The sequence below is a fragment of the Watersipora subatra genome, chromosome 5 (assembly GCF_963576615.1).
Source record: "Watersipora subatra chromosome 5, tzWatSuba1.1, whole genome shotgun sequence".
Taxonomy (NCBI): Eukaryota; Metazoa; Bryozoa; class Gymnolaemata; order Cheilostomatida; family Watersiporidae; genus Watersipora; species Watersipora subatra.
The window spans coordinates 58,410,588-58,423,228 of record NC_088712.1 but is presented as its reverse complement, the minus strand read 5'-3'; the positions used below and the strand labels follow the sequence as shown (position 1 = coordinate 58,423,228).

The 12,641-nt window shown below is 35.2% G+C and overlaps 2 protein-coding genes across 2 annotated transcripts in view; one reads left to right on the top strand and one right to left on the bottom strand.

The window, feature by feature from the left end:
* Window positions 1–1,179: 1,179 nt before the first annotated feature.
* Window positions 1,180–4,316, top strand: LOC137396407 (uncharacterized). The gene is made up of 2 exons (XM_068082671.1): window positions 1,180–1,572; window positions 3,768–4,316. Exons 1-2 carry the CDS (start codon window positions 1,337–1,339, stop codon window positions 4,006–4,008), a joined length of 477 nt encoding a protein of 158 aa, XP_067938772.1. The 5' UTR covers window positions 1,180–1,336; the 3' UTR covers window positions 4,009–4,316.
* Window positions 4,317–4,501: 185 nt separating this feature from the next.
* The window catches only part of LOC137397526 (uncharacterized), a 36,576-nt gene continuing 28,436 nt past the window's right edge, over window positions 4,502–12,641 (bottom strand). Inside the window, exons 20-27 of the mRNA XM_068083817.1 lie at window positions 11,075–11,219; window positions 9,061–9,243; window positions 8,862–8,943; window positions 7,736–7,928; window positions 7,400–7,523; window positions 6,696–6,856; window positions 5,842–5,942; window positions 4,502–4,730 (exon numbers count right to left, since the gene is read on the bottom strand). Coding sequence (XP_067939918.1) covers window positions 4,657–4,730; window positions 5,842–5,942; window positions 6,696–6,856; window positions 7,400–7,523; window positions 7,736–7,928; window positions 8,862–8,943; window positions 9,061–9,243; window positions 11,075–11,219 — 1,063 coding nt within the window. The 3' untranslated portion in view covers window positions 4,502–4,656. The remainder of the gene's footprint in view (window positions 4,731–5,841; window positions 5,943–6,695; window positions 6,857–7,399; window positions 7,524–7,735; window positions 7,929–8,861; window positions 8,944–9,060; window positions 9,244–11,074; window positions 11,220–12,641) is intronic.

Sequence of the window (12,641 nt, the reverse complement as noted above, 5' to 3'; positions counted from 1 at the left end):
TATTTCCATTTCCATAATTCATTTCCATATTAATTCCATTTCCATAATTCATTTCCATATTATTTCCATTTCCATATTATTTCCATTTCCATAATTCATTTCCATATTAATTCCATTTCCATAATTAATTTCCATATTATTTCCATTTCCATATTATTTCCATTTCCATAATTCATTTCCATATTAATTCCATTTCCATAATTCATTTCCATATTATTTCCATTTCCATATTATTTCCATTTCCATAATTCATTTCCATATTAATTCCATTTCCATAATTCATTTCCATATTATTTCCATTTCCATATTATTTCCATTTCCATAATTCATTTCCATATTAATTCCATTTCCCTACTTCATTCCCATAGTATTTCCAAATCCATATTATTTCCATTTCCATATTATTTCCATTTCCATAAAAGTTCATAATTCATTTCCATATTAATTCCATTTCCATAATTAATTTCCATATTATTTCCATTTCCATAGGATTACCATAATTCATTTCCATATTATTTCCATTTTCATACTATTTCCATACTTGTAAAATAAAATTTCCATATCCATTTCCCTAAAATTATGGAAATATTTATGTTTATGGAAATGAAAAAGTAAACATTTCCATAATATGTTTAGCAATCCCTGGTAGGTATTGAATTGCTTTAAATAATAAGCATATATTAAAGTGATAAACTATAATCATCATTTCTTTAATATGAGCATTAATTACTATCTCAGCTGGAATTCATGATCCTTGTTTAGCCCTTCCCATGGCTGATGTTATTGATCTAGTCAATCACTACGACTGACTAGCACAAAAAAGAGGCGTGGCCTAAACGCTCCTTGTTGGCACCGGAAACGCTCGTGTAGTTATCACTCTAGGGGGAGATAACTCTATGGTTGTGACAGCTTTGTCAAATCAATTGTAGCTAGTTCGCCCGACAAATTGTTTTGCCAAGAAAATAACAATTGCGCTGTGCCTACCTTATTCAGCTCAACTGGACAGTTGAGCTTCTTCTTTGGTGCTCAAATACTCAAATTTCCAAAACTAGTTAACAAATTTTAATCATCGTTGTTCTAATTACATGATTTTTATGCGCAATAATAGCGCAGTTGTCTATTACAGTTATCCTTTATTTGGCTATGAGGGGGGCTATGATTCCTATGAATGTTCTTTGTTCTAACGTAACTGAAACCCGTTAATACCCGAAAAAAACTATATTCTCGCATTGACGAGTCTTCCAAATTAGCGTGAGGCTTGACAGTACTAAGTGTCAGGGGACAATCGCGTGAAGCGTTCTGAAAAGAGATACAGTAATTACGAAACAACCACGGGATGTATTTTAACGGCAGAAACAAGGCAGAATTTTTAGCATATTGCAATTCGTTGTTTGAAGATAGATACACTACCGAAGATAAAGAATTGCAATCGTACTTAAGCAACCCTTCAGTACCACCCCCTGCTATTCCAATGCTAGAATCTGGTGGACGCCATGGCCGGAACACAAATACTAATCGCAATACTAATTATAGCCAAAATGCGAATGATCCACCGAATGATCATTATATAAGGTATTTATATTTACCCATGTGTATCTTGCGTGCTCCTCGTTGGATTGGGAAAATCTCGTTGCTCTCCTAGAAATGGGAAATTAGAAATCGTTTAACAACTTCCTTACTCCAACTCATAGTTAAAATTAGTAATAGTTCACACTTGTTTTGTGAAAATGTATTTTACAAAATTTGAGCAGAAGTTTTATCCAACTACATGTCTATCTGTTTAGAATTAGGCCCTTGTGTCTATAAGGATTTGAATTACATTTTTGTTTGCACTTATTCCAATAAATAAACCTCGAAAGAAGGGTTAGTAGACCTATGTATGATTTGAAACACGCTGATAGTCTTAAAGGCTTTGTTAGACTGTTTGGCTCTTTGCTTACGAAAATGCGTTTTCTCATAATTTATTCCCAAGAGAACGTGTTAAGTTGAAATTGTGTTTGAGTAATTTTAAAGACTCTTTCATATTAATCTTTGGCTGTAAATACAAGCATTCTTTGTTTGCTAGCCAAATATTCTATTCATGCTCAGTTCAAGTCTGTTTTGCGTGTCAACTGTTGCAGACCATGCCATGCTGCAATTTTTACATACTAATGTTGTTTCAAAAGTCTGCAAGGCTTATAACTCATCTGTCTTTTATTTTAGTTTTAATTAGGACCGAAGCTAAAATTAGTAGTTTTGGCGGATTTATAAATACCCCCAAATTTATTTATCTATTATGTAACTGTAATCTTAATAGGAGAGGAGAGCAGCGCGTGAATATTTGGACACCTGAAACAAATCCAAATTAAGTTTTGGAATGAATCAGAAGAAACAATGTTGTAATCATACTGATATCATATCAAAAATATGCTCACTAGTAGTAATACTACTAGAATTACTACTTGGAGCTACAGCAGATCTATATTGTCACTTTTATTGAAAAGACTTTCTACTTTATTTCTAGTAGCTCAGCTGCCTATACTGTTACCATTTCAAGACAGCTGTCACACTTAATTAGAATAAGTGCTAACAAGTGTGTCTCACCTTACCTGTTCAATGCAAAATGTATTATTTGTGCTGGCCATTTTTCTTTTCATTGTAATACACGCTTTCCACAGTTATTCAAAAGTTGATATGCAGGACAATTGTTTTACTATTTCCCATGAAAGCTTCACTTCCTCAATCAGGAGTTTGGAATTCTTTTAAATAGCTTAACTCTGTTGTTCAAGTTTCGTTTTCTATCGGTTGAAGTCCTCTTCAGTAAATCTCACAAGCAAACAAAACTATGTATCTTTTTAGTTAGATAGATTTGTTACTCTTTTCAGAACCGTCTGCATTCTCCGGCCAGCCTAAAAATAGTCTTGTAATGGAATATTCTTAAATGACGAAACCATTTCAGATTGCTAATGCAAATATCAAATTCTTAGTGAACACGGTCAAGGAACCTTAGAACTTTGATTGTCAATTTTTGGAGCAACATTGGTGCATGGCAATTCATATTTGTTTCACAGTAGATATTTAAGCAGCTGTGTCATACTCGACTTCATTTTGCAATTTAATAATAATTTTTATTTTGGCTAATTTGTGCATATGCTCAAGATGCTATCACATCACTTTAATCTAGAATTCTAGGCCCTTTATGGGTCACTGCAGTAACTAAATAAATTATGATATTCATTGGCTCAATAAAATGTAAAAGGTTTCTTGAAGAGATGAATGGGATAGGAAAAGCAACTCTATGAATTTTGGGAAAAACTAGTTGGGACACCTTTTTAAAGGACCCTCTCAAACCCTTTTTGCTACAAAGGCATCCAAAATTTTCTAGTTAACTTTCCTTCTAACCAGTTAACCTTTATGAGCTTTTCTTACAGGTCTTCTCAAACAAAGAAAAGCTGTTGCAAAGAGATTGTGAATTTGTTGAGTTGGATTTTAAATTCTTTGGCCGGTCATATTGTCGTTTTCTAAAAAAAATTGGTTGTCATTTTTATTAATTTACAGCGCTATTTAATTCGTAAATTGATAAAAATTTTCAAAAGTTCATCAATTTAATGAATCAGTCGCATTTATTTAAACATTTTTAAGTTGTCAGCGGATGACTAGGGATGAGGAATCTACAAAGTGACCTTACAATAGTAGAATATTGTATATATATTTTATAATGGCCTGGTCAAGCTAGGAGTTATCTTCTACTGATAGTTATTACCACAATTTACTCACTGCTGTTCTAGGGAGCAGCACAGACGAGAGCAGCAGCACGAAGATGCCTATGGTCATTCACATGAAGACAGACAGAGAGACCGAAGTCCATTAAATCGAAGAGCAGATCATAGAGACTATCGGCGAGATGATCGTGGATATGATCGTCGGGACAATCGTAGAGATAATCGTGGGTATGATCGTAGAGACAATCGGAGATATGACCACAGGCGAAATGAGGGACACAGGGGAGATAATACTTCTCACCGCTAGTAATTTATAGGTTATCAAGGTTGTCTTTACATATCTAGCTGAAGATTGAGACTTGGCTGATTGCTGGATAAAGTTGTCTTTACAGCTTTATCTGCTCTGCAGGTAGACAATTCTTATATTAGCGAATAACTTTTGTTTCCTTTGGGCTAGAAGTAATCTCATGCAATGTGGAGATAACAACCTTTTATAATGTACACGGTTTTGAAATTTGGTCAAGTCAATTCGCCTTTCATATCTACGCTGACAGAATATATTTTTTATATTGACATTGTTACAATAATAAAAATTGTACAAAACAAAGTAAAAATAAAAATTTTTATGATCTACTGACGATATCATTGGCAAATAAATATATAAAATAATTCAGTTCATGCTGATTGTGCTATGAGCATATCTAGGCAGTAATACGCACAAAAAATCAACATTTGCTACAAAGTTATCGACAGCTTTGGTTTAGTGAAGAATTGTAGTTTTCTGTGATATTCGTTGTAACGAATACTTTAATATGATATTAATTTATTCTCTGTAAGGAATACATTAATGATTATCAAATGCATTCCCACCACATAAAGCTTTTTTGACCATTTTTAGATTGCACATCAGCAAGGGGGTTTCGTTCACTTCTACTTCATTGTATTGGCTGTGTCATCATAGCAAATCCATATCATTTCCTTGTACATTTGTTTCCTTCTGCTCTGGGGTGTCTGCCAACCCTGTAACTTCTACAAAACCCATGGATTTATAGTTTTATACCGTGCTGTGTATTTAGACACTATTCTATGTACACGCAACAGAAAAAGTTTGCAAATACGACCAGGTAACCAAAGACTCTTGCATAAATAGATATACCTGCAAGCGTAAATAGGTTATTTTACTTTCATGGAACTCTAAGTCTATAAACAAGGTTGCAGCAGTGAATAACCATCTTTAAATAATTGTGAACAACTCTATTAGGATATGTTTACTATCCACCTTCTTCGTGCATAACTCAAAGAATGCAGAAATATTTCATGCTGCAGATAAGAAGTTTCCTTTTAAGTTAATTTCCTTTTCCTGAGAAGTTTCCTTTTAAGTTAATGCAGTTATGTAGGCCTACATGTGGGCATGTGCTGTTAGGTATGTGAGGGTTTATGGTGGTAGGTAGGTGAAGATATGTACTGGTAGGTACGTGAAGATATTTACTGGTAGGTACATGTCCGTGAAGATATGTACTGGTAGGCATGAAAAGGTATGTGCTGGTAGGTACGTGAAGATATGTACTGGTAGGCATGAAAAGGTATGTGCTGGTAGGTACGTAAAGATATTTACTGGTAGGCATGAAAAGGTTTATGATGGTAGGTACTTGAAGATATGTACTGGTAGGCATGAAAAGGTATGTGCTGGTAGGTACACGAAGGCATGTTCTGGTAGATACATCAAGGTATGTACCGGTAGGTACATGAAGGTACGTACTTGTAGATGCAGGAAGGTATATACAGGTATGTGCATACAAGTATGTGATGGCGAGTAATGCTTTCATGCACAATATTATTATAGTAGATGCGACCCACAGTTTTTTTCATATAGGCATAAATGGCTAATCTGAGGCTATTATACTACTCAATTACCCAATTCCTAGTAACAATTACTCGCAGGAAGTTCATCCTTGAAATGAAAGATCATAGTTTATTCATGGCAGCTCCATAGAAAGTAGTATCCATTAGTTATAGACCCCTGGGCTGGTGTTTGCAATTACTTAGACCATATCTTTAAGTCAGCGTATCATATGAACACGAGCAACATAAAGATCCACCTGTCCTTATGTTACTGGCACCAAGATGTTGGTTGACTCACCCGTTAAATCTAACAGCTCAGCTAAATGGGTTTCATCTTTCTTCCTGGAGTCGGCTACTCTTGTATCCTCAGCTTCATTAAAATCCAGCAAAGTTGCATAGCTTCAACAGAAATGACCGAGTCAGACCTAACAGAGCTAGAGTGATCTCATTTTACTTTATAGATAGGAGTAGAGCGTTGAATATCCTTAGTAAGTGTATGCAAGTACATAGCTGCCTCAGATTGACAGTCGAAATAACCGAAAGTTGGACACCGAAAGTGATAAAACAGCTAACTCTAACTTTTAAAACAAGTACATGTGTATTGTAACTTGCCAACGTGTCGAACAAAGTGGCAACTAGAGATTTACGCAAACTACAGCAATTCAGAGATACAATAGTATGCCACATTGTTTAACTGCAGAGTTTTCAAGCTGTTTTATGAGTGGACAACTCTTTGTCTAACTTATATGGCATCAGATAAGGTGATGAGATAATGTAATTTAGGCTGGCCACCAATTTAGGCCACCTAGTTCAAGGAAAAGTCTAACCAGATGAAAGCTAGCTGGTTGTGTAAGAACCAAATGACCAGACCCTGCCCCACCCTTGGACAGAAAGGTAGTGCTAAGCTATATACAGGACAGCGACATCTTCCCTCGGTGCGCAGATACAAGGGAAAGCTTTTAAAATAACGTGTTTATATCTGACCGATAAAACAAACACTAATAGCAAATTCGAAGTGGCTGATTTTCTGGTGTGGAGAAGCAGAAGTCACCAAAGATCCTTCACAGAAGGCACAAATCTATTTCTTTACGTGTTTAAGTTCTATGATGCTGAAGCCGTAGAACTGCAAACTAAGTGTGGTTATCTGCTCACCCTTGAGCTTCCGCCGCAATGCTGTCCTCCATCTGCATTTCGACACTGGGCACAGTTGCTTCCGACCCTGAATCATTTTCTTCATCATCAGTGTCATCGCTGTCTTCCCTGTCTTCGTCTATTTCTATGCTGCTTTCCTCATCCTCTGACAGTTGCACCTGCTGGTTAAAACGCATTGAAAACAATCACAGACAAGTGGCTTCAGACAGACCAGCATTAGATTCACTTTCAGGTTCTTAAGATGCGAGACACTTCAGCATGATGAAAAAACCGAAGACTTTTCGCGGCAATTCAATCTACCTGCTATAGTAATTCATCAGTCTACTAGTTAAATGTTACTAAATTAGTAATCACTTGAAAGGTAACTGACAACAAACAGAGAAAATAGTCTGAGATAAAATTAACTGGCTTATGTTTAACGCATTCTCCTTTCGTTGAAAAGTAAAACCTTTTTCAACTATGAGCTAAAACAATCTAGTAACTAGCACCACATCCTCACTTGTGCAAAACGTCTTAAATTCTTGAATAGCATATCATTGTCTCTATGACAGAAACAGGTCAATAAGCTATAAAAATACTACCCCTCATTTTAGCATTATATTGTCTATTTCTTTGCTAACTCGATGGAAAAAATTTACGAAACTTTAGTATCTTGCTGTACTCTCTCAAAAACGTTGTGTTTAAATTCTTCCCTACTTACTGACCTGAGTAGTGGTTTTCACTGGTGAAGAAGATGGTGGTTTCTCATCAGAGGTGCTAACATAATTCTCTTCTGGTAGCAACTGCTTGATCTCAGATTCAAAGTCTATTTCTACTGCATATTCATACCTACAAGATAACACGTGGTTCAAGAGCTGACAACTCTAAAAGTATGATAGGACTATTTGGCTTCAAGTCTCAGTCTTCAGCTTGTAGATATTCTGATTTGTTTTTATGTCAAAATGCTTTGGCTAAGATCTTAAATAATTATTAGCTGAGTAATTGCAGAACATGGCCGCCTACAGTGAAAGAAGACCGAAATAGCCTTAGGTCATACATACTTTGCATGATGGTGAACCCATTTTTCTGGTGGCTCATCAAGTCCTGAGCAAGAAATCGAGCGTATCGCTGTACCAGAGACTGTTGTGTGAGGCATAACAAATTCTACTCGAATGTTTGGAGCGAAGCTGTCAGGGATAATGTCATGCTTCTCTAGCTCCAGTCGTAGAGCGAAGTAGTGGCTCTTGTAAGCACCTGTTATAAGATGGCACTACATGCATTACAACAAGTTTAGCTCAAAAGTACGAGGAGCTCAAGATACTTTCGCTTATACTTTCTCAGCAAATATCCTAAGTTTATCTAACATGTCTAGCTATCTGTAAAACCCAAATAAACATTCATAGATTTTCTAATGAATATATAGGAGTAAATGAGGATTATATGGCATTGTGTAGTTGTGGTTGCATACACGTCTGATATGTATGTAATGATGTAATAGATGAATAAAAATGGCTTTGCCTACGAATCCATGGCATTTAGCGCTCATAGAAGTAAAACATTCAATTGTTCAGTTTTAGTTAGTTACATATTCGTTAGAAAAGTTGCAAAAATAATAGTTTTTTAATTTAATAAGCTTCATAATTAATAAGCTTATTATTACTAATCAATATCAATTAATTAACAGTAATTAATTATAATTACTATTAATTAATAAGCTTATAGCAGTAAAGGTTTGTAACACTAGCTGCAAATTTAAAAATAATCTAAAACTTCGTTATACCTACCTAAACCAGTCAATTATAACTTACAGGTACTTTTAAGTGCAATATGATACTTATTGCTTTAGCTAATTAAATTTCAAAATGAAATTTAATTAGCAATAATTATTTAATAACAAATGAGAAAGCAAAAAATGCTGCATGCTATGCCTGTCAACTGATGGCGCATTTCAGACCTGTCAACTAGCGGCACATGTCACACCTGCTGTCAATTTTTTAGTTTGGGTTCTGCATTTGTAACAAAATCAATAACTCAATTGATCAATAAACATACATGTATTTGTAAAATGTACCATCTAATCTCTTAATCTTTCGCTTTATAAATTGATTGAAACACAATAACGAGATAAAATAAAGGAAAAATATACAATTATAGGATTGAACTGAGAAAAATAATTTGTAAACAAACCTTCATTGAATCGGGGTAACTTCTCCACCCTCCACACAACAGATCTGAATATATGTTCGTACTTGGCATCACCGACTGAGCACTACAACAATAAAATACAGTTAGTCTACAACCATTCAAAGCCTTAGCTCCATCAAATTTAAGTGCAGACTGCTTCGCAAGTAACAAGTCTCTCGTGTTCAAATGAACTAGCTTTCACCTCAATAAAACTTGGAGGAAGATAGTTTTCAGCAACTTTCCCAAAAGCTGTGGTAATTCTCTCGAGGCCCTTTACTTTTCCTGGTTTACGAGTTGCTGCGTGAAGCGAGCCCATCTTTTGATGTTTCTCTACTCTAAACTTGTAAACCCACGAGTCTGGTATGGGGAAGCAAACTTGTATATCCTGTAGAGAAAGAAAGGTCAGTTATGCAATATTCCTAGAGTCCTTGAGCTTAAAATATAAACAACTTGTGCAGCATGCTCAGCAAAACCTAATAATTTTCGTGTGATCAAAAATTTCCCGGCTTCAATTTCAACGGGTATCCATTACATTTTAAGAGGAGGTAGGATAGCATGACTTGAAAATACTTGTTGCATATCTTATTGACATGTAACACGAGACACCTGCTGTCGCTAGTTCTGATGAGCTCTGCTGGTCTACTACATGAAGTACTCTCTTGTTATTTGCTCTGACGATATAATAAAAAATAATCAGTTTGATGGCAATATATTAATCTAATAAAAGACTTTGTTGGAGTTCACGTATATATACTTGACAAAACACCCATTCTATGTGTTTATTTGCATACATAACAGCATACATAAACCTGTTCTATGTGTCTATTTGCATACATTACAGTAAATCTGTTCTATGTGTCTATTTGCATACATAACAGTAAACCTGTCCTATGTGTCGATTTGCATACATAACAGTAAATCCGTTCTATGAGTCTATTTGCATACATAACAGTAAACCTGTTCTATGTGTCTATTTGCATACATTACAGTAAATCTGTTCTATGTGTCTATTTGCATACATAACAGTAAACCTGTTCTATGTGTCTATTTGCATACATTACAGTAAACCTGTTCTTAGCGTCATAATAGCTGCGCTACCCGGCATTGCCTGGGTAATAAAAAACCTTTGCAGAGAAAATTGATTTGTATTTAACATATAACAACATTTGCCATTCTAACTTTCAAACTTTATATCAAGAGAAAAATGTTTTCTGTACTTGAAATAGTTTAAGAGAAAATAAAATCAACTGTAAAGGTTTACAAACTTTGTCAAACAACTGTAACTTTCATACTTCATATCATGAGGAAAATGTTTCGTGCAGGTCAAATAAATTTAACAAAATTAAAACGACTTTAAATAGGTTTACCCGTAAATGTGAAATAATTAGCACATAATAGCTAAATTAAGTCGGTTTTGCTACGATGACAATAAAAGATGATTTGGTAATGATACAATTAATACGAACTGAGAAAAGAAAATAAAAATCTTGAATAATATTATGTTGAATTAATAATAACAATTCTTGCATAGAAGTGTGTGTGTATAAAAAAAGTTACTGTTTCAACAGAAGCTATCCATCAAAACTTTGACTACAATGATACCGGTACCTCTTGATACCGGTACAAATGTAAAAATAAGATATCGTACTGCCTTGGTCTAACCGAACGGAGAGATAATGTCGAGGCTCTTCTCTCGGCGATCATATAATTGTCCGCGTGAGAAGAATTGGCCTTGACCCCAAATATAGTAATTGAATCTTTAGTAATTGAAATATTTCTTAACAGGGGCATCGTAACGCTTGGGTGCAATGCTAAAATAATTAGCGTGTGCATAGGTTCTGCAGTATAAGATAACTTTGTGGTCAATATGTCGTTGTAGATCAGTGGTAGAGTGCATGGATTAAAATATTGTGGATACATTCATCTTGAGTTCAAATCCATCAAAACGCGAATTTTAATTCCAAAGATTTTAATAGCTATAGCTGGATTGACACACCAACCTTGAGAAATATATATATATAAATTACGTGTCAAACAAAACAACTGTTGTTTGCTAATATGTATACACGTGACAGAACACCCGATCTTGGTGTCTATTTACTAATCGTACAGGGCCACTGTAATTTACTTCCATGTATTTGCCTGTCGAAGCACTTGTTTCTAGTGTCTATTCACATGTCAGCCCAAACAACTGTCACTTCTGTCTATGTACATACCTGACAGGGCACCTGTCCCTTGCGTTTGCTATTGCTGTAGTAACCAGGTATGAGGAGGTCTGCCCTTAGTTCTATTATCCTTCTTTCTCGATCTATCACCATTTTTGTTCCAATCTGCAGAGGCAATTCTCTGTTCTTCTTCGGCCTGAAAATCAAGCATTGTATTTTAAACTGCAAAGTATTTAGACAGCCGCTGCTCAAAGTAGTTGTAAATTCCTATTGTACTATTTCCAAGTAATTCGGTAGAACTTGCAAAAACCGATATACAGTGCACCCTCGAGATACGATGTTAATTCGTTCCAGGGTTGGCATCGTATGGTGAAAAAAGCGTATATCAGGGTATAGAGACCATTGTAATTATACAATGCAAACACCCCTGGTGAAAATCGTCAATTTTTTTTTATAAAAATGTGTACATATTGAGAATTAGCAACAAAATAGTATGTTAACTTTAGTAATTATAGTTACCTACAGTAACTGTATTGTATTTAGTGTATTTTAATGGTTATGATCTGCAATAAAACGCAAAATTATAATGCGTGTACCAAATGTAGTACATACGGTAAGGAGTTCTTGCCTTCAAAAGGTACGCATAACATAAACTTTGAATTCACTTCAAGTAAGTTTAGCTTGCTAAGCCTACACTTAAAACTAAGTTTTAGTATGTATTTTGAACTATTTTACTGAATTTCAACTTTTTATCACGAAATTTTATCCTTCAGCAGTTCCTATCTTCACTTTCACTATCAACTTTAGCCTATCTGGTTGAAACCTTTTTCAGCCTAAATCGATAAGGCCGAGCGATGCAGTTATAGAAAGCGGCCTCTCGCACACTTGACCATTTAATGGCTACCGAAATGAAAAATAAAATTATATTTTCTATACTGGACGTACATACCTTTGGAGTAACTTGGCTTTAGCTGGTACATGTAGCGGGTAAAGCAGAGAGGAGGCAAAAACGCACCAATGCTAATTATGGTGCTGTACACTTGAAAATAAATTTAAAACGTAATGAATTGGATTTTTTTAGCAGGCTAAAAGAAGTTGCCCATTCCTGTCCACTTTTTCTACGAAAAAATTGATCGTGCAATGCAGAAAATTGCTAGCTAGCGCTTGTAAAAAGATCCAGAAAATGTGGTACAGTTGTTTGTCTTGTATGAAATGTGCACAAGAATCAATGTAACCATACATACAAAGTTTGTACGTATTTATACCCAGACCTGCCAACCCAGGAGTGTGGCAATGCGTGAGATTTGGTTTTGGGGCAATTGATGTATCAATGATAGTATATATGAAATGGTAGAAATTGGGGCAAAAATCTCACGCATTTTCATTTTTTCTTTGGGGCGATTGCGTGAGTCTCACGCCCAATGCGTGAGAGTTGGCAGGTATGTTTATACCCTATGGGGGACAGGGCTTTAGCAAGTTTCAGAAAGTAATGTGGATGCGTCAACTATCTTGAGTAGCTAGTTATATGAGTTACATACGATACATACGATGAATTGTATTCACGTAGAAGATAACAAGCCCACATGCAAAGACATGGTTAAACAAGAAAATATAACAT